General features: G+C 42.2%; 1 protein-coding gene across 1 annotated transcript; it reads right to left on the bottom strand.

Annotated features, from left to right (window-relative positions):
- Positions 1-113: 113 nt before the first annotated feature.
- Positions 114-27589, bottom strand: camk1db (calcium/calmodulin-dependent protein kinase 1Db). The gene is made up of 11 exons (XM_063479382.1): positions 26839-27589; positions 14803-14934; positions 12550-12624; positions 9456-9594; positions 8749-8875; positions 8418-8493; positions 6862-6974; positions 4833-4911; positions 4021-4108; positions 3690-3852; positions 114-2129 (listed from the first exon to the last, which is right to left on the bottom strand). The coding sequence occupies exons 1-11, from the start codon at positions 26931-26933 to the stop codon at positions 1978-1980; spliced, it is 1239 nt and encodes a 412-aa protein (XP_063335452.1). The 5' UTR covers positions 26934-27589; the 3' UTR covers positions 114-1977.
- Positions 27590-27910: the final 321 nt, after the last annotated feature.

Genomic DNA, 27910 nt, shown 5'->3' with positions numbered 1-27910 from the left:
GACTCCTGGATTATAGATAATGCAGTTGGGGAGGTTATTTGCAGTATGCCATATAAACTGTACAGGCAATGGGTACAAAGTCTAACTTAAAGAGAAAAGACAACCACCACACATGCAAACAAGCTTCTTTTTAATGCACAAATCTCTACAACTCCAAAGCACATTTCAGTAATAATATGTAATACATGCATACTGAGGGACTTCCAGTGCTTTATAATTTGCTTTCTTTTGCCGATCCAGGAGAGGTGGTGGGAAATATAGGGAAGACCAAAATAAACACAACCCAAAGCTTGTTGAGATTTGTATTTACAGTAAGTAAAAGCTCAAAGTCCATTTTGATATTCACCACATTTCTTTTTTTCTCTTTTTTTGGGATAATTCAAGATTGTAAAACCCTCAAAACTGGAGATGCCATCGTGAAGTGTTTCTTTCTTTTCTCCTTTCATATTGAGCTGGTAAAAATCCAGTGGTTACCACAGAGAAAAATACAAAGACAGATCCCTTCACTGCTCTGTGTGAAAGTCTGCAGAGAGCGAGGGGTAAGGGAGAGAAGGAGAAAGAGACTTTCTGCTAAATTCAACAGGCTGGTATGAAAGCACAGTGATTAAACACCGAGTGAGTGAGCTGTTTTCAGACCAGCCACTTCACGAGCGGAAGCAGAGCACGGTATTTCAACTACTCAACTGGACACCACTGATTGGACTGGTCTCGACTCCTGAATACATTCGCATTCATTTGTAATTTTTTCTTTTTTTTTTTAAAACTACAGACATAAATTCACACGTCACTGGTCAACACTTTCTTTACATCCAAATATGATTCCAGGTTTTTAAAGGGAGAAAAAAAAAACTATTTGGTAAGACTGCTTTTAAAGAAAGAAAACATCTCTGGCACATCAGAATAATATGCAGTATTTTAAAGGAATAACCTCACTATGTTCATCGAAACAGCAGAGCTTGATCACTTGGAGTTTGGTCAGCTTCACGTTCACGTCCCTGCAGATCCCTGAGAACTGGTCACAGAGCAACAACGCGTGGTCGCCCTCGTGTGGTTAAAGAGGACTTCACAGTCACGTCAATCAAGTCATCAAATAAAACAGCGATTACAAACTAACAACTAGTAGATACTGTATCGTACAATTCGGCAACTTCAGTTTGATTTAATAACACATTTACATGATTCTGCGACTGGTATTCTTACAAAAATTCATAACGTATTATAAGAAAATAAATATTCCAATACATTAGTGCAACGCACTAGTCCTCTCAGCGATCGCTCCCATGATTGAAAACACACCGTCCCGCTCCTGCTTCACGTCCACACACTGAAAAGCTAAAAAGGAACAACATCACTACCGTCAGGAGTTTACGATGCTGTGAGCCACCGCAGCAAATTAACGAGAGGGAAAAAAAAAACAACGAGAAAGTTCAGAGTGCAGATGATGTCACAATTAGTAACCACAGCTTGAAGCTTATATTTCACTTGCATAACACAACTCCACTCAGCAGCTCCAGGCAGGACATCGACACAAGGCATACAGTGGAAGGTCCCGTCCCAAAACAAAAGAAAAGACAGCAGCTTCAATAAAGAGTTTCCTTTAGTGTGGCACTTCCAAGACCAGACGCTCTTTTATCTGCCAGGCAGCCCTGATCCAGGCTGAGCACGGCCTCCACACAGTAACACCTTCGGTCGAGAGGCTCCCTTCACCCCACCTCTGTACTTCCAGGTCTAAATGACAATGTGAAGGGAAGCAGAGGGGGAAGCCATGCTGATCCAAATGGAGCTGAGCCAGCGCTCCTTAAATTCCTCCCGTTTCTTTGTTTTACGTTTTGGCAGAAACTGATGGGAGGTGGCGGGATGGGCAAACTGGGTAACGACACTGAATCACGAGGCCTGGGATGGGTTTTTTTTTCTTCTTTACCCACCCAAGTCTCAAAGCTCCGTGGTCTCCCAGCTCACCTCCCGCGGAACCTGGCGTCATTTAGTCCCCGTGTGGATGACGGTAACAGTGGAGGGTCGTGGCCTGGGCGGTTCAGCTGCCGCTGGTGGCTCCTCTCGAGTGGGAGAGGGGGCATCTGAGTCCTGATGGTATGCTTTAGCAGCACATGGCAGAGGATCTATAGGGTGACCTGTGGGAGAAAAAGATTTCCTTCAGCAATGAATCACATGCCATTAACTCTAAGATAAAGAAAGTTGCCAACAAATAATAATGATCACGACCAGAACTGCTTGCTAGATCTCCTGTAACAATTGAACCCTGTAGTTGTAAGTTAAACGAATAAATATTAAAATATTGTAAATACTGGATTGTTTAGTCATCTATACATGTTAATCATAACCCATAGTGCAGCTGATTTTTGCGTACACAGCCCTTGAAAAACAGATCTACAGATACTTCAGAGAAACAATGTTTTTCAGCCTCTCTGTACGTCAATAAGAACCCCATCAGTTTATTCAGCTTCTGTCTTTTTATGGCTACTTAAGTCTTTATTTCATCCTGGATCACATAAATGGTAAAAACATTGCCAAAACTTTCATGTTGTGCATTACAGCAGAGTGATTCAACTGACATCGTTCCTGCTGGTTATTTTTATTAGCTTTTAATTTAAAAAATAAAATAAAATCCTCACATTTGAGAAGCCGCATTGATTTTTTTCCCCCTTTGTCAAAGATGTGTTTTTGTAAAAGTGGATAATTTTTATAATAATGTGCAAAGTCTTAAGAAAATCTGCATTTCTCTATATTTTTCTACTTTTGGTAGCCATCAGCAAGCTTGTGGCACAAGCTGGCTGGATGCTGAACCACTCTTCTTTGCACAATTGGTGGAGTTCATTTAAATGGGTTGGTTTCCTTAGTCCACAAATTTTCAATATGATTGAGGTTGAGGATTCAGGAAAGCCATTCTAGAAGGTTAACGTTAGCTGTCTTTATGCATTACAACACCAGTTTTGATGCGTGTTTAGGCTCATTGTCCTGTTGGAACACCCAGTTGTGTCTAAGTTTCAAATAACAAGCTGGTGATTTGAGGTGAAGTTGAAGAATTTGGAGGAACCATACTGTTGTACCTGATGACCATTTGAAACAAAAATGTTAGATTTGGATTAATCTGACCTGTTGCCACTGATTTTCAGTCCAGTACTTGTTTAATGTGGAATACCTCAGCCTTTTCTGTCTGTTTCCCTTCCTTAGATATGGTTTCTTAAGTCACTCTTCTACTGAGACCATTTCTGATGCTTCAGCGAGCACTTGGCCGATCAACCGAAGCTCCTGTGTCCAGTCTTTGGTGGATTTTTCTTTTCAGTTTCTTAAGAACGTGCCTTTCAGACTGAGTAAGGGCAAGCCAATGTCCAAATAAAAACCCTGAAAGGCTTTCAGAAAGCCTGGAGAGCAAAACCACTTTCAAAATCACTCCTTGATAGGAAAATAGAAAGAAACGAGGGGTGGTGGCTCAAGACTTTTGCACCGTGCTGTAAGCGCTGACATCAAACTAAATTCAACAAAAAAAATTAAATTAGGACCACATTTCACATGTTAAACTCCATTTAGACTGTTTAATTTGAAAAAACTCACAGCTCGAGAGCTTGTTAAACAGTTGTCATTTAGCTTAATGAAGTGGGCAGGAGAGTGAAAAGGCTGTGCTGAGCGTGGCGCTAAAACTGAGACGTGGTCGTGTGCGAAATGTCACTCACAGTCCTTCAGGGAGAGCGGGGCGCAGTCCACAGACTGGCTCTTGGCTGGACCTCGGCTCTGAGAGCTGGACACGGAGCTGGAGCTCGAGATGCTGCTGCCAAAGCTGGTGCCCAGCTGCAGGCGTCTCATGTGGCGGATCACAGCGGTGGCGTTAAAGGCTTGCTGTGAAGAGATGTCGTAAACAGACAAGAGTAACCAAGACAGATTTCTGTAGAAAGACAAACGACTCCATGACTTTTTTTTTCCCCCTAAAAAGAGAAAATAGTAGAATATCGTGTTTTTTTCTTTTGTGATATTGAACAGCTGAGAAAAACGAAGTCTCACGCTCACCCTCCATTTGCTTTTGGCAAAGTTTTTCCGCATCTGTCGACTCACTGACTCGTGTATGTTCTTACACAGAGCAGTGTCTCCAGCAATCCTGAAAACAAAACAAAAAAACAGATCAAATATAAAAGACAATACACACAAACCAAAACAGCATTACCCAGAGGACTTATATTTGTATGTGTAAAATCCTCATGCTGTTTTCCAATTTGCTGCCGTGATTTTTTTTTTCATTCAGCGAAAACGTCTTTGATTGATGGGGCGGTGTTTCAGCAGGCGCTCGCACACCGTATCACCTTCTGCCTCATTCATCACAATATCTCAGCACGAAACATCGTCAATGAAAGTCATTTCTCTCCGTTACGACACCTGTTACCGGTGTCACAAACCACATATTTATATCAGAGGGACCGCCTGCCTGAAACCCTGAAAATATGCATCGCTGGCTAAAGGACTTATTGGCCACCTCAGCTGGAGACAGCAGCCCACGCCATTTTGCTCGTTAAGCTCTGATGCGGGCCTGGGAAGACATCCCAATTGTTCATTAGAGTGCACATTCTTCGAGGATCCTTCACGACACCAGCCACTAATTGGCAGCCATTTATTCAGCAGATTTCTCTCCGAGGGCCGGCGATGCCGAGCAGAGGTGGACTCGCGGCTCGAAGCCATGGTGACAGATGACAGTGGGAGGACGAGCACTTCGTGATAAATGCGTAAGCCCGGCAATCTGCGTAACACTGCTGTGTAATCGCACCGAGATGTGTGGTTCCCTGTGATTGTCTGGATGGGACGCAGTGTGACGACGGTCAGTTTCTCACCAGGGGTGCTGAAGGGCCTGATCGCAAGTAAATCTCTTCTCTGGATCCTTCTCCATTAGGCAGCTGATGAAGTCTTTGGCTGAGGAGGGAATTAAAAAACAAAAAGTCAAAAGTTCATCCAGATGAGAAAAAAAAAAACTATATCATTCAGTAACAAGCTCCAACTCCCCCTGCGACCCTGAACTGGATAAGCAAATTTATATGATAATAATAGAATTCTAGACAAAACACATGTAATTAAATAGATAAGGAGAAACCAAAACTACTCAATAAATTCAGAGTTGACGTCTCCAATTAAGTATTATTATTAGTCGACAACCATTAGAGTACTAATAGCAAATGGATCCCAAGCCTGCATTCTTTCTAATGGCCAGCAGGTGGCAGTGAAAAGAAGTCTAAATATATGGAGGTCTATAAGAAAAATGAACTTCTGTCTCATTTGGTTTATGATCTCAGTAAACACTACCCTCATCAGTCTATGGTCTCATTCACTAGTTTCAAGTCTTACTGAACTCAACGTGATGTTCATTTAGTAAATAATGGCCCACATTAGAGTCAAAAGAGATGATGAGGCAAAGTATGCTTTAAGCCGGGCCGGCATGAACATGCAGTGTCTTTAGGTTTCTTAGTGATTTCTGCCCTTTGCTCAGCAGCCTCCTTTTTTTCTCATGATTTAAGCCCTCATTAAACGCTTTCCTAATGAGTCTCTTGTCTCAATCCCTACTTTCATGCCGTCCATAGAGACTGATCATTTATGTCCCATTTAGAGAAAAATAAAATAAACAATAACAAGCAGGGTATTCTTTATTATCTGGCTACCCAGATGGCTACCCTGTGGTTTCTCTGTCAGGTCCACATATTGCTTGTTCAGAGATAAGATGCACTAAGGCACGCGAAGGAAGCATTTCCAAAAATATGTGGCGTGGCCCCCTGGAGGGCTGTGAAGTTACTGCAAGGTGGCTGCAAGAAGTCACTTAATGATAAAAAGCTTTTAATTTGTTTTATACGTCTTCTCTAGAGTGGAAGTAAAGCTTCTATAAATTTACAATATACATGTACAAAGCAAAGTGTCTGTAGATTAAAGTGAATCAATGAAAACACAAAGATGGAAATCCTTCATAGTCTCACATGATGATCAGAGCTGTAATTATAGGTTTGGACAGATGGCAGAAGATTTTGAGAGATTTAAGTTTGGGAATGGCCCCATGAAAGTACAGTTCTTAGAGTAGATTCCTTCTTGTTTTCAGGCTGTTGCTAGCATCCCAGCTGATTTCACAAATACACCTTGGCATAGAAACTAGCCAGCTTGTGCTAACATTAGCTAACAAGCTCACACCTTTCAAATTATCATTACACCCAGTTTCAACAGACAGAAATATCCAAACTGAAAACTCTGGACTTCAAAACACGCACAGAACCTAAAGGTGGCCAATTTTGATATATACACTTAGTGGCCTCTTTCTTAGGTATCTGGTTGGACGCCCTTTTGCCTTCAGAATTGCTTTAAGTCTTTGCAGCACAGATTCATCAAGGTGCTGAAGACATCTCTCAGAGATTTTGATTCATTTTGACATGGTAGCATCACACAGCTGCTTCAGATTGGTCAGCTGTACATCTATGATGTGAATCTCTTCCACTGCACCCCAAACGTCCTCTGCTGCACTGAGATGGTTTGAGTACAGTGAACTCACTGTACTGTGCTTTGAGGGAAGGAAACAGCAACTGAAATAACCCGTTGTTACAACCAAGGTGCGCACAAGAGCATCTCTGAACACTCATCATGCCAAGTCTTGTAGCAGATGAGCTACAGCATCAGAAGACCACAGCAGTCAGCTAAGAACAGGAAACTGAGGCAACTGTGTGATGCTATCATTTCTTCTATTTAGTGACACAATTTAAATTTTTGGATTTGGCTAATCATGGTTTAGTTATTTCTTCTACATAAAATTTCTAAGTGAAGTACAGGATTCATGAAATAGAAATGTTACCATATTTCCCTCCAACACAAAGACTGACAGCTAAAACTCACCAGAGTCAGATATGTCGTCCCAATACGGGGCATCAAACTCATAGTCTGCCTTAAGGATCTGCTCAAACAGCTTCGAATCGTTCTCATCGTAGAAAGGAGGATAACCACAAAGCCTGAAAAGATGAAGAGGGTGTGATTACACAACGACGGCCAGTGTGAAAGCCATCATCAAACTTTAACCCAAATCTAAAAGGATTTGCTGTGGTCCAATCTCATTTACAAGCAGTTTGATTTTTCGCATAGCACGCAACAAGAGGCGCCTCCGAGGGATTATGGCGAGCACACGAATACAGAGAGAGAACAGTCAGAGGCACAGACGGTGCGGGCATTCAAATTACACATGTGCAACATGATTGGGAATTTTTGCATTATTATTATTATTATTACTAAAAAAATTTCTACACTAAACATCAGGCAGAAGCGTCTTTTGTTAACATCAGAAACACTTAATGACCTTAAAATTCGCTGCACTTAAGGAAAAGATCATTACACCAGGGATCGACGCCACTTTGCATAATTAGGTTGGCGGCTTTGTGTAACACTTTCTACTGAAAGCCTTCCAGGCTCTGAATTATAGGAAGAGCAGCTGTTTAGACTGCTTTTATGTACTGCACTTTATTACTTTTCTTAAGATATAAAATCCTAATTGTCCCCAATTGCACTCGTTTTATAATTTTACATACACAAGGTCAAGAAATGGCACCAATAGTCAGCCTGCAACCACTTCAGAGATCCGGGCAGTACAGAGGTGATTCCTAATAACTTAGTTCAATCGCTTAACCGCTTTTCATCTTTGTCCAATTTTTGATCTGCTTAAAAATACCGGCTTCCTAGCATTTAGCTCGTAGCATTACTGTGCACAGTACATCCTAATAGATCAGCTGATTGCATGACTAGAGAGACTGCCGTTTATCTTTAATTTTTAATCTTATGATCTATTTCATTGTGTTTGCTTACTAATCTCTCTCCCTTTCTTAATCAGGACACTTTGAGCAAAGAGGTTTTTAATCTCACTGAGGTTTTCCGCTCGGTTTCTGATCTGAATAAAGAGTTTCTGTTTAAATGGGGGCCTATTATGCTTATTTACAGCTCAAAGCTTCTTCTTTTTTTAAATTCAGGGACTTCACTTGAGTGGCTTTGTTTGCAAAAATCTCTACAGATTTTATACTGGCAGTAAATAATCATTTTTAGCCATTTAGTTCTATTCACTCCTATTTGTCAAGGAATCTCTCATGAGCACACTTTAGGGGAGATGCAGCTGGTTTTGGTGTTGTGGAATTAATATGAGTTGGAAAAGTGCTCCATAAATAGGCTCTGTCTACTTGCTGGGTATCCCATGACTGTTGCAGATTTCCTTACATAGAAATGATAAATAAATAAATGAAAAAAAGCAGGAAGTAGAAAAACAACAAAGCTGTGAATCACAAGCTGATTCACTTTTTCATACTTTCACCTCTTTATTTGGAAGTTTGACCGTGTATAATAGGACAGAAACAAAGGAAAAGCATGCGAACTAAGTATGTGAACTAAGGCAGAATTTTAAAATGATTACTCACAGAATATAAGCGATGACCCCAATAGACCAGCAGTCCACAGCTTTACTGTAAGGCTTCTGTGCTAAAACTTCAGGAGCTGCAACGATAAAATGTTATTTTTTTAAAGCATCATATATATTTATGCAGTAAAGCAATGCTAGCAGTTTTCTGCATGCACTACGCCACCAGGCTGGAGGACAATGTGAATATTTGGTGGAGTGCCTGAAGCAGATGGCTAAGGTTAACCTGCGGCTACTGGCAGATTAAATTAGGTCACGTTCAGCCAGCGAGAGCATCTAATTATCTCTGAGTAAGTTTTCAGCAAAGCCAGGGCGTCAGAGGGCATCCTCACCGACGTATCCTGGCGTCCCACAGGCGGTGGCCATCACGCCACCTGTTCCCTCCATCTTTGACAGGCCAAAGTCACTGATCATGATCTTTGAATCGTCGTGAGGACTGAAATACAGCAAGTTCTCAGGCTGAAAACATAAAAGAACAGAAAAGCTAAAACGTACGCATTTGCATGTCTGTCTGTGTTTAGTTAGAAGTCATGTCATGTGCGCGCTGGCAGCAGCTGTGGCAGTTCTCTGTCTACATTTTGCTACGAAAGACATTACTTAAGCTATTTTTAACAACTTTTACACAGTATCTAATTGGATTAAATTATAAAGCCGCAAGATTTTACATCTAAAAGGTCAAGTCTGGACACACATGGATGTAAACGTTAACTTGAGTGGTTGGTGGAAGGCAGCCACGAGATGATAATCAGATTCTTCTGATTAGACTGATGTTAGTCACCAAGACATTAAGATGTCAGGCAAAATGTGACATCCAGGAAGCTCTGACGGTTTTTCAGAAAAGGAAAATCCCTGACATTTAACCTTTGCGGGTCATGAGTACTGAGTATAATAGCAATCGCACAGGTTGAACAGCGGGGATTTCCTCCTTACAGGGTGACTGAAGAGGTTTCCTGGTTAAGCACTAAAAGTGCAGTCAGCTCATCAACACCAACAACAACAAAAAAAGAAGTTTGACTATGAATATCAAATACCACAGTACCTTTAGATCTCTGTGTACTATGCCCATGGAGTGCAAATAGTTGACTGCGTCCAAAACTTGCCGAATGAGCCGACTGGCATCCATCTCTGTGTAGAAGCCCTTTTCTACAATGCGGTCAAACAGCTCGCCTCCAGACACCCTGTCAGTCCACGCACACAACAGCAGAGGGAAAGGTTACATAAAACTGTATTTGCAGTGCTTTACAAAAAGCAGGCGTAAGGCAAAGAAAGATTAAACGCATTACTGTTTTTCATTTTATGTATCACCGTTTGCTCTTTCTAATTTGATATTTCATTTTAACACCACAAATTCTTGCCTGCTTGCATTTTCCCCTTGAAGCTGCTGCACGCCTTACATGCAGCAGTGAATGAAAGGGCCCTTGCACAGGAAAAGTGTGGGCTTCTTTACTTATTTGTACCTGCACTCAGCCTGCAAGAAAATCTCCAAACTAACACTCCGGATCGCTCAAACAGCCTTCCTGTTGAAGTTCACCTCAGGGATTTCCTCTAAATCTCTACTGAAGCTCCTTGCATGCATTGCTATAGTTTAGTCACTTCTTGTATAATCCAATTTATGCCTGCAGTTTAAATTTGTTTAGCCTTTAGTCACTTCCCAATGTACTAGTTTTTTTATTTGATTAAAATAAACATCTTATAAAAACACAACAACCTGTAAGAAGGAAGGAAAGGAAGCTAAAATTAGGTGTCTTCTTGTTTGCTTCACCTGTATGAAATGATCTAATTTGAGGCTATGAAATATTGCTAAAGCTCTAAAATACCTTCTTTTTTAATTCCATCTATGATGACTCATTATGCAGCAGTCGTTTAGTATTGTTTGAAACTGATGAACCAGCCATTCTCAATGACTTTAAACTGCAGCTACAAAAGGCAAAACTCCCACCAAAAACACTGACTCATATTAAGTTAAGAATATGTGCTTTCATATAGTGCTACCAATAAGATTTACGCAAGTGAGACTTCGGAAACACTAAGCACCGTTGAGAGTTACAAAGAGGCCGGGTAATGGATGGCTAAATTGCTGGTGCATCACTCACAAATGCTGTGAAATTATCCGGGGAGGGGAAAAGGTGTCAGAAATCATGAAGACGTGCAGTTTGCAGGAAAACGGCATAATGGCAAAGAAGAATTTCTGCAGAGTGCCGCCCGTCACAAACCCCAAGTGAAAAATATTTGAATGATATTTGCTATAAAAAAACTGCAGGCTTCCCATCCCTATCTAGCTTATCTTATCTAACACACAGTCCCATGTTATGATATATGTATGATAATATAACATGTATATTTTATAATATGTCAGTATAATCAATTTCCATTATAGCACAACCATATTAATATTTAACACCCTGTCTCCTCCTTTATGGTGGTTTTTATATAATTTTTTTTTAACTCATTCATATTTGTGCATTTTTTCAAATCCTCCTTCATTTTATTCCACAACTTCACTCCACAGACAGCTATGCATGTGCTCCTCATTGTTGCTATAAGGATATATTGATCATCTTTCTTGTAGACAATTGGATAAGAAGATTGATACCATCCTCTCGTCTGTCCCCTAAAAGTGATTCTTAGCTGCACAGTGAGCTTAAACAGCTGTGGAAACAGCCGTACTCGACAGTAAACACGATAAATCTTATTAAATAATTCATTCATGACAACAACGTGGAAAAATGGAAAAAAAAAAAAGAAAGAAAAAAAGTGCAGCTTAAAGGTCTGAGAAGTGACGGCAGAAGTGCCTTAAACCTGCAATTTTTTTGAGGAGGCTAGCAGTTAGCGACTTCTTTGGTTAGAAGTCTGCATAAAAGTCTATGAGATAATAAGCCTACTGTTCATTTCATCTACAGCCCCAGTAAACCTTTTCCTGGTGAGTCTGGTGTCTCAGTAGCTAGTTTCACATGTTCATTCTGAAAATTACTGTCCCTGTTAGAGACAAAGAGGACAATATAGCAGGCTGTGCTACAATGTAAACATGAGTTATCCCTTGTTTGTTATACCCTCAGAAACTACTGCAAAAATGCCCGAAACTTCACTTGAGGCTGGATCCAAAAGTCAAATCAGTGGGCCCAGTTTTGGTGAATAAAATAGTAATAGCTTATCAGTCCACTACTTAGCATTTGTTATCAAGTATCTCCTGCTGTGAGATGCACCCACCAAACTTGCTACCCTTACATCAGGGGTGTCCACCTCCAGGCCTCAAGGGCAGGTCTCCTGCAGGTTTTAGAGGTGTCCTTGATCCAACACAGCTGATTTAAATGGCTAAATTACCTCCTCAACATGTCCTGAAGTTCTCCAGAGGCCTGTTAATGCAATAATCATTTGAGTCAGGTGTGCTGACCCAGGTTGATATCTAAAGCCTGCAGGACACTGGTCCTTGAGGCCTGGAGTTGGAGACCCCTGCCTTTATATACAGTCTATAGCCACCATCCGATTTCAAAAACACTAATATGGCAACAAGGTCAATCCTCAGCACAAGGTCAGAAAAAGGCACTTCACTGACCAGCAGATCAGCTGTCACTGTGGTTACGTCCATCTTTTATATACAGCCTGTGGATCTATGCACATCTATCACATTATCTGTGATATTTGTTTCTTTCTTAAAAATAAAATTTAGTAGTGTCCATTATAAGCATGTAGCTCCTTGTAAAATCTCTGTAAAAGCTCATGCTTTTTTTTACCTCTAAAGTTAAGCCAAGCTAGCTGTTCCCAAGTGTTTCCAGTCTTTATGCCAAGCCAAGATAACTCGTGGGCTCAGCTTCATGTTTACTGTTTACTGAACATATAAGGGAATGTCAACAATATACTGATTATTATCTCTGCAAGAAACACAAATGTGACCTAAAGGACTGCATAGAAACATACTTGTTAGATTTTTTTTTTTAATTGCACTACTCTTACAAAAATGGACTCCTGTCTCTTTAAAGCATTGCTGCATTTACTTCAGCATAGATGTCTCAAGGATATTAAAGACACTTACTCAAGCAAAAAAACAAAGCAACAAAAAACCACATTATCAAAATGACAAGCCAAATGGGAAGCAAAGAGCTGACCTAAACAAAGTGGTGGCTTGATGTACTTACAGCTGCATTATGAGGTACAGGTGGTTTGAGCTCTCATAGATGTCCTCCAGAGCCACTATATTCTCATGCTTTATCCTGCAGAGGGAGAAAAGAAAATTCACTTTGCTTGCTGTCAGCTTCTGTTCATTTCAGCACAGGCTACGAATGAGGTCTAATTAGACTTTTCTTTGGTTAAAATGATGCCCTGTCGACTGAAAGCCCTTTTTGCTTTCCATTATAGAATGTGTGCACGTCCACAGTTACAAAAAATGAACCTAGTGTAATGTATTGTTCATACAGGGTGGGGGAAATAAAAAAAAAACCTTTTGTAAATGGCAGCGAGTGGGGGGGATTCTTAGATGACACGGAGCGATGAGTCATGAACGGCAACCCCAGTTAGCGGGAGCACCTGAAGAAAATAACACAGATGCTGGGAGAGTCTGTGTCCAGGTAACCAAGATAGGGAAAGTGTGCAAAGGCGAGGTGATACACAGATGACAGAGCATCTTCAGAAGGGCCAGTGTGGGGGTGGAAAAAGAGGAGGCGGGGAGAGTCTCAAAGGACCAAACAATCTTCACAACTTCTCTCCTTTTCAAAGTCCAGAATGAAAATGAGGTTTCGGTTTGAGGCCTGTTAGACTAACACAGACGAGTAAAGGGTAAGAGGACGGGAAGGAAAATGGATGCGTAACCATGACAGGGAGGGGGAGAAAAAAGAGAGGAAGTCAAAGGATAGCAACTGTAACCAGGCACTCACTTCAAGAGTGAGTGATAACTGAGCTTCTTGCTGCAATTACCCATCAGGCCCTGGAGGAGGATGGAGTGTCACCTGGTGTCAGAGCAATCCTATCATACCCTGTAGGTGTGTGGGTGTGTGTCTATGTGTGTACACCCAAAATAAATCGATGGATGGGATTAGGTGAGGAAGTCACTTAAGCCCGACAATGACTGTTAAATAAACTGAGACTAAATAAACCAGCTCAGGGTTGCAGAGAGAAAGAAACAAGTTTCCCCAGAGGATGACACAAACCTAGCTAAACAACCCTGCAGCTGGGTCAACAAAGTTCCTCAAAAGGCCACTTGAGTCTCACTTCATCATTCAGTGAAGTTAAAATACCAAACTTTAAATCAGAGATAAACATGGCACAGTAAAAACAATTTAATAGAGATTCTGCCAGGCTTCACTGACTTGGAGTTCAGCAATGTTAGCTTGAGATAAAAGGTTTTTTGTTTATTAAGGGCACCATCTGTCAAATATTTTTGTGTGTGTGGATTGTAAGCATAGACTGTATATAAAAGATGACCACAGTCATGATGAAATTACCCACTGGTGACTGCTTAGCATTTTATGAACACCATCTTGGTGTTTTGAAACTTGATGGCATTAGCGCGAGGCGGCTCTAGCTGAGATTTTTATGGGGACGGAGCAAGTTCGTAGAGGGCCGTGAAGACCTGGTTTGGTGGCCCCTACTGTTCATTCAGCTGAATTCTATTAGTATGCTTACACTAATCAATACAGTTTGGTAATAATGAAAAACTTAAACATCCATCTCCCGATAAGTTACTGCAGTGCAAGTTTAATTTAATTAATTGGTTAACAGTAGCAATGTGCAGCAATCATGGTAACAAGCATGACTGAGCTGATGGGCCTGTCCAGCTCCAGCTTCTACAGCTACTTTTAAACCACTGAAAATTGCAAAACAAATGAAATGTGTTGAGGACGTTGTGCGCTCACAGTCAGCTGTTCTAGTGTGTGGTGAGCTCATTAATTCACTTCTGCACCTAAAGAACATCTCTCTCCTGTTCGCCCCCTGCTTTGCCTCTGCAATCTAGAAGATATTTTTGCACTTTTATGACTGCTACATTTCTTTATGAGTGCACTGAGCGTGTATGGTTGTAATTATGTTTAGCATGTCTGAATGGAAGTGCATTTTTCAGCTTTGTGGAATAGCAAAGTGTCTTGAGTCAAATGTCCCCCCTGTCATAGCTCGCTGTTCGTCCTCTGTATACGCTCTGCTCCCAACCCTGAACCCAAGTCTGCTGTCTTTTTTATACAGTCTCAGTGATTGCACTGTCCTAAAGTCTGTGCTCCAGTTCTGGTGCATGAAATTCTACTTTATGAGTCAGGTTCTTTTCCAGATTAGCAAGTCTCTGTATCTGTGCAATGTGCAGTCTTCTCACGAGCTTGGAAGCATTAGCTGATAACTAGGGCACCCCATCATCCAAATACGGTCACTTCTGGCACTTTTACATGCAGCCTATGTGAGGTACCTACTTCCTTAGGACGGCAATTTCATTTTCAATGCTCGTCTCCTTCCCCTTGAGCGCTTTTTTCGGGATACACTTGATTGCAACCATCTTCCCCGTGGCCTTCTCCCGAGCCATCACCACTTCAGAAAACGCACCGCTGGAAGGAAGCAAGACAGAAAAAGAGAAAGAGTCCTGCTTTATATGCGCTCAGACAATATTGACACATCATCAGTGAGTAGATAGGGGGCACTCAGAGGCACACAGGCCAGAGTACACAAACAGCATATTGGGAATATTTACTGAGAACTGGCCAAGTCCCCGACTAGCCAGCAGCCTTCTGTGCTGGCGTACGCTTGACGCTTGCGCGCAGCCAAAAGCACAGCAAACACTTTTAAAACCTCTAAAAAAACACCCATTTAGGATGGCAGATAGCGTGTCTTCCTCTGCCATCTGCTTCCATACGTGAGCGCCTTTAAAAACAAATACCAAATTAGGGGAATATTTGCTCAAGCAATCTGTATCTGTTGCCATGATACCACATAGATAATAAAGCTTGCTGAGCAGGAAGCGTGGTGACTTTTTTCCTTGTTTTCATTGCACACCTTCAGGATGGCTCGATGTCAAGCTCTTAAAGATTTACTGGGTCACGTGAGCTGGGCTTATTATGATCTAAAAGGCAGATTATTGATTAGCACACAGTCTTACAACTCTGATGTCTTTCATTAGGATTAAAGGATAACACAGAGGAATTATTATTCAAAACAGTGGTGCTATAATATATCATGTAATTATTATAAGAAGACTCCTTATGACAAAATTACTGAGTTTCTTTTACTCAAGTTGCAAAATCAACCATCACATTTAAGCCCAAAATAGTTTGAAATATTTATGTTACTTCCTTTGTATTCCTTTTACATCTGAAGGAGCAGACATTAGGGCTTCCTCTTGCAAGTATATCTATATTATCCACTTTTCCGGTTTCTACGTGCTTTTACATGTTGTTCTTATTGTAATGTTAGAGTATTGGTCAGTTCTCGGTTGGTGAGAATGGGTCTCCACCAGCAGATTCTGGCAGCAGATCCAGAGCACAGTAAAGACCACAGACACCAGCTGCAATTCAAGATAAAGGAACTGGAGTCTGTGCGACCTGCAGGATGAGCTCCTTCCTGGAGAGGCATCTGAATGATAAATGACTACTACTAAAGTACCACGGCCAGTAGGGCTGTGCCACATCATGTTGTCTGCAACAATACCAAGTTTAGCAACAAAATCCATCTACATGCAGGCAATAACGAAACAAGCCCAGGCATGTCTGAGACGGAGAGTCCATGTCCGCCTGACAACAGTTTAGTTCTTAAAGTACTAAATTGTTGTCACAGCTGCTTCAACAACCTCCAACAAAGCATAGTATGTTTCAAAATATGCAAGAAAACAGTTCCAGCTAAAGATGGAAACAAAAAAATGCTTCACAGAAAGAAAAATATCCACACCATTTATTACAACCAGGCTACCGAGGAGGAGCTGCTACAGCTGGTGACGCGTCACCCCAGGAAATAAATGTTTCTCTCGAGGATCACTGGATCACTAACGCTTAATTTAGACTTCTGCAGGAACGTATGCATGAGCTTGGAAGCCTCGTGCATAGATGATGAGTATAGGCAGTAGGGTTAAACTCCCTTCAACCCAACACCATAACCTGATGTGCACCTCTCAAGAAAAGGAACTGCACATCGGGTTATGTGGACACAGCACGCTGAAGTGGTTTAGATTTCCCGCTGAAGCATAATTTTTTCAGTTTTATTAGGCGACAGTACTGACAAGTTTAAAGGTGAAGTTTAAGTTTTTTTAACTATTGTCAAAACTGGAAACTTGTTTCAATAGATTCACACTACTAATTGGGAAGTACGTGATAATAATGGCAACTCATTGGAAAAGAAGGAAAATGCCCTTCATTTATTTACACTTATCAATGCTGCTGCCTGCAAGCATCGATTGAATGTAGTTGTTTTTTTTTCTTTTTCTTTTTTTTTGGGGGGGGGGGGGTGTAAATCAAATCTCTTTGTTGGAACAAAATTTTTTCTAAAAAGGTGCACATTACTGGATCAAAATTAAAGTCTATGTGTGGATATACAGAAAGTGATGATCTACAGTGTTCCTAAACCCAGTGCGACTAACATCAAAGGCTCCATTATGTTTTCATAGTGTAATCACCACCTCCCAACAGGCTGTAAACTCAGCGCCACTGGCTGCAGTAAGTCCCACCATGGCCATCAAATCCACGCTAATCCCCCATCCCTCCCTCTTACAGAGGGGGGAGGGTCAGTCAGTATCGTGAGGCCTGTGTGGGCAAACGCACACTACTTGGTTGCAAAGCCATGCTCCAGGTGTGATGAGGTGGAGCGCACTCACCGCAAACAGAACGGTGAAGGCTGGAAGCGTGCGCCCTTCTGACTTGACCTCATTCTGACATATGATGTGGGACCATATGCAAATTCAAGGGCTTGTGCAGGTGAATGAGTTGGTGCACTACTTGCTGGCCTGTTATAGCACTATCTTCCCACCACAGCTGCTGCTGCCATTAAGGCAACGGGCGTCATTCTTATTCAGCACACGCCACCAATTTCCACAGCTGTACGGACATTCGAAGTGCAAAATTCCTCCGCCATCAGCACGCGCCGCCTGACAAGCAACTCTCGAGCGTGGTTTTTCAGAGCATGTGTTCTGCTTTCTGCAGCAAAGGAAACACAATGAAGAAAACCACAGGAAGCCTGTGAACTCACTGAGAGAGCATGGTTAAGGGTGTATAACACGGTTTTGGTCCCCCTTGCTCACTAGACTGACAGGCAGCAACATCACTTCCTGTGAATGACAACTTACAATGTCAATGCATGAAGCATGACAAACTGTGCTGCAAGCTCTGACTCAATTAATTCTATTAGTTCATAATTCACAGGAAATAATACGTGTGATCTCTGCTAGAAGCATGCATATGGCAATGCTGCTGCCCACACACTGCATGTGCACATGCATACACATGGATGCAGTTATGCGAGAATTAAAATGATCAGACAAAAACTAAGTTTGCTAAGTAAAAAACTATTAAAGCAAAAGTGCTGAATATTTTCAAGCTCCATGTTTCAGATTTGGGAATTTACCTACTCCAATCTAGCAAGTGGAATTAGTTTAGTATTTTATACGCTGCATAATTAACTGAGGAGTGACAATAATGATTAGCGAAAGTGCAACTTAACTAAACAGCCATTTGGGAGCAGCACTAAGTGATGAGAGAAAGAGCCATCGAAATTGGGCCCTTTATTGAAGCTTATCTCAATCTATTACGCACAATGAAAATGACTGTATGCCTGCAAACTGTTCCTGACCCAGTGTCAAAGACTGCACAATCAAGTCAGCACACTGACTCACTTGGCTGAATAATGTCTGAATTTTAAGTTCCTCCCAGAGCCACAGAGCTCCTCGTTTCGCCGCTCTTGGATGACAGAACGAGCTGTGTGTGACAGTCTGCAGTCACACAACACCACCATGTGCAGATATCCAACTCAAACTGGCTGACTAATGCGAAATGTGGGCTGCTCTCTGTATGAAACCAGAGGCTGATGCTGCAGATGCAAAGCGAGCCTCCTATCTCTCATCTAGAAGGAAAAAAAAAAAAATTCTAGGCCACGACCTCAGCTGGTTGTTCTTGGCGATTATGAAAATGCGGGGCAATTTTGACGGAGGAAGTACTTTAATGGAGGAGGTGGCGGGCTTTGACAACCGAGCCTTGCTTACTGATATTCACAGACGGTGCCTGCATTGTGTTACTGCGGGGTAATCACACTGATTCATCTTGTGTAAGATGCATTAGAGCGGGCAGTTACGCAACATATGGGATGGAAGAGTCGGAAGTCGATAATCCAGGTAGGGTAATACCTAAAGTCACTCCTGAAAAGTGAGGCGACACCTTTAAATCAGACACAGAAGCGATGATGAAACCTGAGTTGAGTTCGAAATCAGTTCAGGGAAGTCAGGCTTGTAGGATACAACATTTACTCACAGAAGGCTAAACTGCTACGATGGTGGCTTAATTCAACATGTAATTTTACAAATTTTCAGCCACGATCCCTCAAAATCTGCTATCATCACTGTGCAGTTACACAAAAGACTATTTTTAATCAGGCTTCACACAATCATCTGCTCAGCTGGGTATTTTGCTGCTCAGTCTGAATTTTTTTAAACTATAGTGACTAGAAAATTGTGAAAAGGACACAGCCTTCCACTTCCTGCTTTAGACACCATTCCTCTCATTATCAAACCCCAAAATCTGACAAAACTTTGGCCTCTGCAAGGATCGGCTGAAGAAAAAAGAAAATCCAGGTAAAAGTCAAATCACCCAGTTGTGGCCCAATGAGTACCAGAGGCTCAATTATGCAAATCATGCAAATAACCATACTTTTATTGTCTATGTGGAACACATAAAGTAGTGCGCCCTTCAGCCATAAATGAAACCATAGAAAGTCTGGTGATTACGCTTCTCCACAAAGATGAGTCAGGCTTTGAGCACACAAACTTTCACAGGACCTTAGAAAATGCATTACAGAGAATGAACACACTACACAAGAATTTCTAAAGTCTAAATTGTTCATCAGTCCACAATAAGGCAAAGTGTCCACAATGGAAATTCAGGAGTGTTACTCCTCTTCCTAAGAGTTGGTGTCTTGCAAAGCTCACGCCAAGAGAACAACGTGTAATCCTGAACGAGGTGATAAAGAACCCGAGGTAACAGCTAAGCACCTGCAAAAATCTCTACAACTCGTTAAAAATCCCATTATTAGGGGGGGAAAATAAAACTGAATAGAAATGGTGTTAATGGAAGGACATGAATGTTCCACCAAACTTCTGGGATGTTCTGCAGGTGAGGTGAGTTAGAAGCTGAATGTGGCACACTATATTTGAAGCTTAGTTGAGGGAACAATGAAAAAGCAAGAATTTTTAGAGGAAAGTGTGATGTGAGGAGAAGTTGGCAGATGCAGATATGACAAAAATGACCTGAAGCAAACCACTGAACGGTCAAAAGAAAAAGACAAAGATTCAAAACATCATTGCCCTGATGTTAACCAATATGGGATGCTGTGGCATGACCTGAAATAAGAGAAATTTTGATGATATCTGACTGTTGTCCAAGTCTCGTCAGCAGCCGTAGGACTCATCTAATGGAGGTTGGTGCTACTAATGGAGCGTAAGCAGCACCAGTGAGCTTGCAAAATATATCCAGTCCCTTTAAAACTTCAAACTTCTGGGAATGATCTGGTCAGTTAAGCAGAGGGGGTTGTTAATCAGTTTCAGCTGCTTTGGTGTTATTAGGTAGTTCAGCTCCACCCAGATGGCATATCAGTATGTGCCATTGCCAGAAGGTCTGCTGTGTCCCTCAGCACAGTCTCAAGAGCATGCAGGAGATTCCAGGAGAGGTAGTTAGAAGGTACTTAACCCATCACCAGGAACGGTATTTGCTCCGTTATGGAAAGAGAAACAGCCAGAGAACTACAAAATGACCTCCAGCAGGCCACTGATGTCAGAAACAGAGTTCATGAGGGTTGTCTGAAGGCCGACGTCGACCTGTGAATAAACTAGAAATTAACAGTTTTTCAACAAAAATGAATCTGGCTGAATCAACTGACAGAAGAGTTTGCCACTTACTGAATGAAGAGATTTAGCACTTTAGTAATAGAAAAAAAAATGCAAATATTGTCTGTAGTAGAGTAGGCTGAATATTTTAATGTTGGGTTTTGGTTTAAGAAATGCCAGTTTGCAGAAGAAGAAATCAAACACTCCCTGTGGGGAGGCAGGAGGGGGATTCCTCTCCAACCAGCCAAAAATGGCTTTCTGCCTGTTAAATGAACTCAACTAATACATCCAGTGAAATCCAGCAGCTGTTAAGGTCCCCTCAACTGGAGCTGGGAGCCATTATTCTAATACCCTGTGGACCTCAGGCTACTTTCCAGTAATGTGCAATTTGAGGTCACTGGACTGCTGATGAAAAAGAGAGCGATGGTCAGTTTACAGGCTGTTAAGAGCTACTGGTGCCCACAAAGAGCTGAAAAAAAGGTTTCTGCCAAATATTTCCCAAGAGCACAAGATAATCTTGTCTGAAACCACAGATCAGTCTGTCAGATAGCAGCTGAATTATTTTAATAAGTGCAATTACATTTCCTGTGCTCTGATACAGGGCAGCTTTGTATCCTTCCAACTCTCCGAGTACACTGGATAACACAACATGGCTGTGCAGGCATTCACTGCGGTCAGAGGTGCCACGGATGCAAATGGAAATGTGCACAGTCAGTGTAGATGGAGAACAGCAGTGATGGTGGGAAGTGGTAAACAGTCTTCTTCAGGCAAAGCAACCAAGGTCCTCTATCATCCTAGTTGCCAAGCTTCCACTTTCACGGCATTCATGCAGCTTTCAAGGACCCAACTTGTTTCAGAGAATTATCAATGCACAGAGGCAACAACAGTCACTTCAAAACCAACAAGTGGGGCTCTGTGAGAGGCCAGCTCAGTTTAATATCGGTGTTTATTCATGAATGTCAAACTTAGAGAAAAAAAGATAATTTTCCTAAACTGGAAGCTAAGTGAGGACAACTTTGACACTGCAATTTCAGAATGTGGGATGTAGAACACATCACAAAACACTCAAAGCAGATGTAGTCAGAAAGCATTTTGGACTGCATTTGAGCCACAAAATGTAGGGAAATAAATAATGTTTTAGAAGATTTGCTTTAGTGAAGTACAGGTGTGCAGTGCTCTATGCAGTCCTGTGAAAGTGCTAGGCACACCATTACTGCTTCCACAGGAACTGATAGGGTAAGTAGCAGCCAAGAGCTGATAATCAAATACACTTGATTAACTGATCATCAGCAAGCGGGAGAACCTCTATAAAAGGAGAAGTTCTGGCAGTTTGCTGATCTGGAGCATTAAGATGTGCATTAACACAAGTCTTCCCAGGAGTGGACGTCCCAGCAAATTCACCCAAAAATCAGACCGTGCAATGCTCAAAAAACTGCAAAAAAGCCAAATATCTGCAGGTCTCAGTTAGCATGTAAAATGTTAAAGTTTATGACAATATGATTACAAAAAGACAGAACAAGTCTGGCTTGACAGGACAAAGCTTCTTCTCTCAGAAGAACATGGTAACACAAGTTAGCTTTGCAAAGTTACATCTGAACCAATCACTTCTGCAACAACGTCCTTTGGACAGATGAGACCAAACAGGAGATCTTTGCTCATAATGAAGATCAAAGCAAAGCATATCAGCACAAACACCTCATATGAACTGTCAAGCACGGTGGTGGAGGGGTGATGATTTGGGTTTCTTTTACAAACACAGGACCAGAGGCATGTACTACGAAGCAGAATTATATCTTATCCAGGTAACTTTGTGGTTACCGGGGTTTTCTGTACTTACAAAGAGCAATCATTTCTTACTAGGGCGCATCCCCCATAGTAACTTATTCTGCAAACCTAGCCTGCTCAAGGAGTTAGGTTTCCGATTGAAAATCAACAGGTATGAAATCACCGACTACTGACCAATCAATTCTCTGGAAATCAGCATCACTAATCAGCAGCAAGATCGATTTTTATTAGTGTCTAAAGTTTTTGTGTTTCCCAAATGAGCATCAGTAATAAATACAGATTCTTAGATGCTGTTTTCTTCCTTGACTTTTTCAACTTTTTTTACCAATAGGCTGTAAACAGTCTTGCTATTCAATATGCATTAATAGATGAATCAAGGCACCTATTTGTTCCTTTGGACTTTATATCAATCACAGGTAGACTAAGCCTACATTTGAATTCTGTTTTTGTATTTATTCTTTACATGCCATTAGAACATTAAACATCATTGGGGCTTTCGATGAAAGAATAAAAACGAATGGTCCAACGAGATTATAATCCATCAGATTCTCCCACAGTTGGCAAACAGAATAAATTTTATTAATATAAAAGTTCTTTTCCACTCTTACTGACCAAAACATTTAAACATGCACGCACACACACACACACACAAAAGGAGACCGATCACAACAAATAAATGTGATTGGTCAGATGATGCCAGCACCACCCCTTTCATGTGAACTTGCTCGTATCTAGATCGGGACAACCAGGGTTAACATAGCGAGTTGATAACACTGGCTTCACACAAAGCTGGTTAAGGTAAGTGGATCCAGGTAACTGGAAAAATACCCTCTGCATGTCGGGTTTTCCTTCATAGCACCTGGGCACGTTGCAGTCACCGAGTTAACCATGAACTCATCTGCATCCTAAAGTATTGTAAAGTGAAATGTGAGGCCATGTTTTCAAAGCTTGGCTGAAAATTTGCTGAAAACAAAAAGAATCAAGGTGGTGCAATGGTCCAGTCAAAGCCCAGACCTCAAGCCCATTGAAATGCAGTGACAGGACATTAAGAGAGCTGTGCATAAATAAATGCCAACAAACCTCAATGAACTGAAGCAGACAAGGGGGACAAAACTCCAAAATTCCTGCACAATGATCTGAGAAGCTGGTGACGCCCGAGAGAAAACAATTACTAAACATGCAAGCTCTATGGAGCCTGAAAAGAAAGTGACTGGACTAATTTAAATTTCTTGAAGACATTTCATCTTTTATCCAAGAGACTTTTTCCAGTTCCAAAACCAAACGCTGGAGAGTCCCAGGTATTTAAACCTTATCGGGGTTTAAGCACCTGTTCCTTAGACCACCATGACCTGGATGACTGAGAACCTACAGATTTACTAAACATGCAGTTTTTATATCCCATTGACCTCCGACAGTTATGGTTCACCCCTGTTCATTTAGAAAGGGGTCCTCAAATAACTCCTAATAAGCATTACCAAAATGGCTTGCTTTAAAAGAACGGGTTCATTCTCAAGTCTCTCATAAAGTCGGGAGGAAGCTGCTGGTGGAGACCAAAACAGAACAATTAAACTGGGGTTAATATTAAGCCTCCGTTCATCAAGTGGACACAAACGCAACTCAACCTGAAGAGAAATGTGGCCGGTGTGTTAACAGTAAGTTCAAAATTTTAAGCTTTAAAGATAATAAACTATGTAACAGACACATTATGTATATCAAACTCATCTGTGGCATTAAATACAATCCAATTATCGGGTTGCTGAAGTGTCTCACCTCACTGCATCTTACATAAGACTCACTTATACAAGAAATCTTGCATAATGGACTTAAAATGTTTACACAATGGGGAAAATAGTGTGCTGACAGTCAGACTCTAGTATGTTAGTAATATCTCAGTCAAATACTTCAAAATCTCACAACTCTTCGCCCACTGGGATGTCTGAAGCTGCACTCGGGTAACGTCAGCTTACTTAACTTGCTCCAACAGGCTATCAAGCAGCTTAGGGGCCTAAAATTAGGCCAAAGTCGAGTGATGAGGACTACCTTTCAGTGGTGAAGATCTCATTAAATCAACAACAACAAAAGAGCTGGGATAGAAAAGCGGCCAAGACCATTATAGTGTCATGGCCACAAGCTTCCTGTTCTAAAAGTCCTATCAGTATCTGATCAGCCGCTCTGGCCTCCAGCTACTGTTCGGATCTCGTCTCTTTGTTCTCGTCTTGTTCGCACCGATGTGAACTTTATTTGCAAGAGGGCATCCAAGCATCTCAGAAACAATGCGGGCAGTCGTTGCAAAGAAACGTTCACCTCCTTTATCTCAGGAGGTGTGATCATTGCGGTGTGCGTTTGAGAACGATAACACATTCAGAGCGTTTCGAAGAATAAAGTTGACAAGGTTAAAATGCAAAGATGCACTCTAAGCATGAAATGCATGATTAAAGATCAGTAAAATTAACTTTAACAGGCAGAATAGCCATTAGTCCAATGTTACTATGCATCAGGTTCTTAGGTTTGCCATTGTAACATAAGAAGGAAACACTTGTGAAAAGCACATCAGAACAAGAGCACAGTAATTTTTTTAATGAGCTTTCCATGTTTTCTTTGGCAGCAGGACACTTCCAGAGGGATGATCCCTCTCGGACAGCGATTTGGAAGCCCAACAACTGAACCAACAGTTGAAAGGTGGAGCAAGAGGAGGAAGAGGAAGACAATCTGTCCCCTCCTTCGACCAGCAGCACTTCCTCTTCCATTTTAATCCCCAGCCAAAGCTGCAAGCTCGCTGGGCTTTTGTGCCCCAGGTGGCCTGTTGTGAACCCCGGAGTGCAACAACAAGCCACTCCCTGATTAAGACGCGTAGGAACAAGTAAAAATGGCCCTCACTCGAATTGAGCCAGCCAGGCAGGAGGAGTACACGCTGTACGGTGTGTGCCATTACAACCGAGTGCTGACGAACCAGCCCCGCAGATGTGTGCTGGGTCGTGGGCGGAGGGTTGTGTGTTCCTCCAACCTGGCCATTGTGTGGACAGTAAGTCTCAGTGATGATGATGATGATGATTCACTGGTCTTATTCAGAGGCTCTTCACACACAAACGAAAGCCTTAGGGGGGGTGAAAAAAAAAGAAAAATCAGAATTGCCTCTAGGTAGGAACGTCTGACTGTTTAGTCCAGCAGCTGAAGTGTTGAGTGCGCTTTATGAATCACCAATCTCTGAGAGAATTTTATGATGCTGCTAGAAAAAAAAACAAAACAAAAGAAAGCACAGCAGATCTGCAGTCACGCTGAACAGCTCAAGAGTTTCCCCAAAATGAGAGGATGATGATAGGATACAGACTAATCAAAGTTTACACAAGGGGACGATGCTCCGAAGAACAAACCACATAACCATAGTGACCAGAGACCTGTCTTTTTGGTTTTTTACTGTGCAGCTTGACACCAGTTTCAGCTAAATTGAAGAAAACAAGCACGTTTCCTTGGGGAGATTCCATCCCTCAGCATCTTATAACAACATAAACACCACCACAATGACTACTTCTCAGGAAAGAGAAGGGGGAAACCATCTCTCTGGGGGGGGGGGGTGTAAAGCAGAGCAGCGAGAACTGCACTCTGTTAAACGTGTGATAGCACCTAGCAGTCTATCACAAGGCTGCTTGGATCGTGTGAGCACGACCTGCTCTGGCTGTCTCCTGTCGCTCATTCACTTGGGCTCTTCTGTCTGTGCTGCATGACTTATTCAAAGAAGAAAAAGGCATGAAGTCAGGCAGCACTAACAGCAGACCAAAATAAACTGTGGAATTCGCCTGCTCTGTGGTCCAAGGGCAAGGGACTAAGTTCAGCCAAAGATGAGGGGAGTGGGGGAGTGGAGGGTGGGGTGGGAAGGGGAGGTTTCCCTAAAAACAAGTCCACACAAACCGGAGCACAACAGTTTACTGTACAAACAAGAATCTGCCACAGTGACACAGATCCATAAAACCCCAGACGTGATCTTTCTCAGCTCAAATCCGTCCCTCTGTTTGGAGAAGAGAGTCAAGAGGCCGACAGAACAAGGCGCAACACCCACTAAAGTCCTCACAGATGGCCCCCTTAATCTGGGGGAGCTGATTTCATCATCATTATCATCATCATCATCATGTAATGCAAAAGAGGCCCCTGCTGTCTTTGTCACAGTTGTGCCGATAAATAAATGTCAGCCTTAACAAAGCTCTGGATACACGCGTCAGTCCTGGGAAAAAAAACAAACATAAAAGCAGAAACATGCCGCAGTAGTTTCTGAATGAACCGTGACATAACGAGGGGGGGGGCATCACGCGAGTCTGACTTCACACATGATTAAGATCCCCTTCTCCACACACACACACACACACACACACACACACACACACACACACATACACACACTGAACAATAAACTCATCAGGCTCCAGGTCTGGGTTTAAAACGCCTCTTTCAGCGGGCTGTAAGTTTCTGCCTGCGCCCGTCACCGTCGACCAGTTAATTCAGCACACATTCAACAGCTGTCAGTCAGCGCTCATTTCCGCCAAAACCGCTACACTGTGGCATTGTCTTGACACCAATTTGCACAAGTGGACACAAAGTTGTTGGTTTTCTGTTGTTGTTTTTATCCGTCGCCCGCAAAGCCTGCGTGTATCGCGTTACTCACGTCCCAAGGACTTCCTTGAAGTCAAAGATTTTCTTGATGTCATCGACATGCTTTTTCCAAGATCCATCGCTGGACTCGCCGTTTTCTTTCGCCATTTCGCACAGGGGTGGGGGGAGGAGAAGAAGAAGAAGAGAGAGAGAGAAAGAGGCTGCCGGAGGATCACCAGTCGTCTCACCCAACCCAGGAAAAAAAGAAAAGAAAAGCAATGCACTTCTCTATTTCGCCAAGGGCTTCCTGGCTTTCTGTCAGCACAGTCTATCTTGCCTCCTGAGCCCTTGCATGCAGTCAGGCAAACCCAAAGGGGGTGTGGGGGGAGGTATGTCCTACTCCGAGAGGTTATTTCACTAATCTGTTTGACGTAGCGGATCCCAAGCCTGAGCTTCCCCAGTGCTCAGATCACTGTGACGGGGGAAACACAGGCTCTCCCCCTCCTCCTACCCCGGGCGGGATTCAGTCAGTGTTCATGCGGCGATGCTTTGAGCAGAGGACGGGCTACTTGCAGGAGGATGACACTTGGCAGTCGCATCCGAGCTGCTGTGCCATCGAGTCACACCGACCGCCCTGTGGTTGTTATAGCAATAGGAGGAGTGGGAGGTTGCTGCTCCCGCCTATCTATCTGACAGCGCAGGCAGCGATTTAAGTGTTCGCATTGCAGCAAATCACCGGCCCGCTGGAAAGTCCTGGAGTCATCGGTGTCAGCGTCCGTCTGTGCGGCAAAAATAGATTGTCACAGTTAACACAAGTCTGTGTTTCTGCGTCTGGGTGTTGCACATGTGCGTTGGATTTAGAGGCAGGTGCGTAGCTAGGAGCAATAAGGGTTCATGAGCAGCAGGGGATCCTTGTTTCCACCCCCACCCCCATTTCGATTTTCTGCAGTTTTTTTTTTTTTGTCTTAACTTTTTAAAAAACTCTTTTATAATGTCCATTGTTGGTGTCTCTACTGAAAGTAATTTACAACTTTGTTTGTATTCTTAATTGTCGAGGAAAAGTTGAAATAGTCGTCTGCGAGCAGAACTGCACCATGAAAAGATAAATATTTATGCTGTTTCCAAGTACAATAGCAGTCCAATCA

Source organism: Pelmatolapia mariae, linkage group LG7, assembly GCF_036321145.2.
Source record: "Pelmatolapia mariae isolate MD_Pm_ZW linkage group LG7, Pm_UMD_F_2, whole genome shotgun sequence".
In the NCBI taxonomy this organism is placed as follows: Eukaryota; Metazoa; Chordata; class Actinopteri; order Cichliformes; family Cichlidae; genus Pelmatolapia; species Pelmatolapia mariae.
The sequence above is the reverse complement of the archived record's forward strand: the minus strand, read 5'-3'. Positions and strand labels throughout refer to the sequence as shown.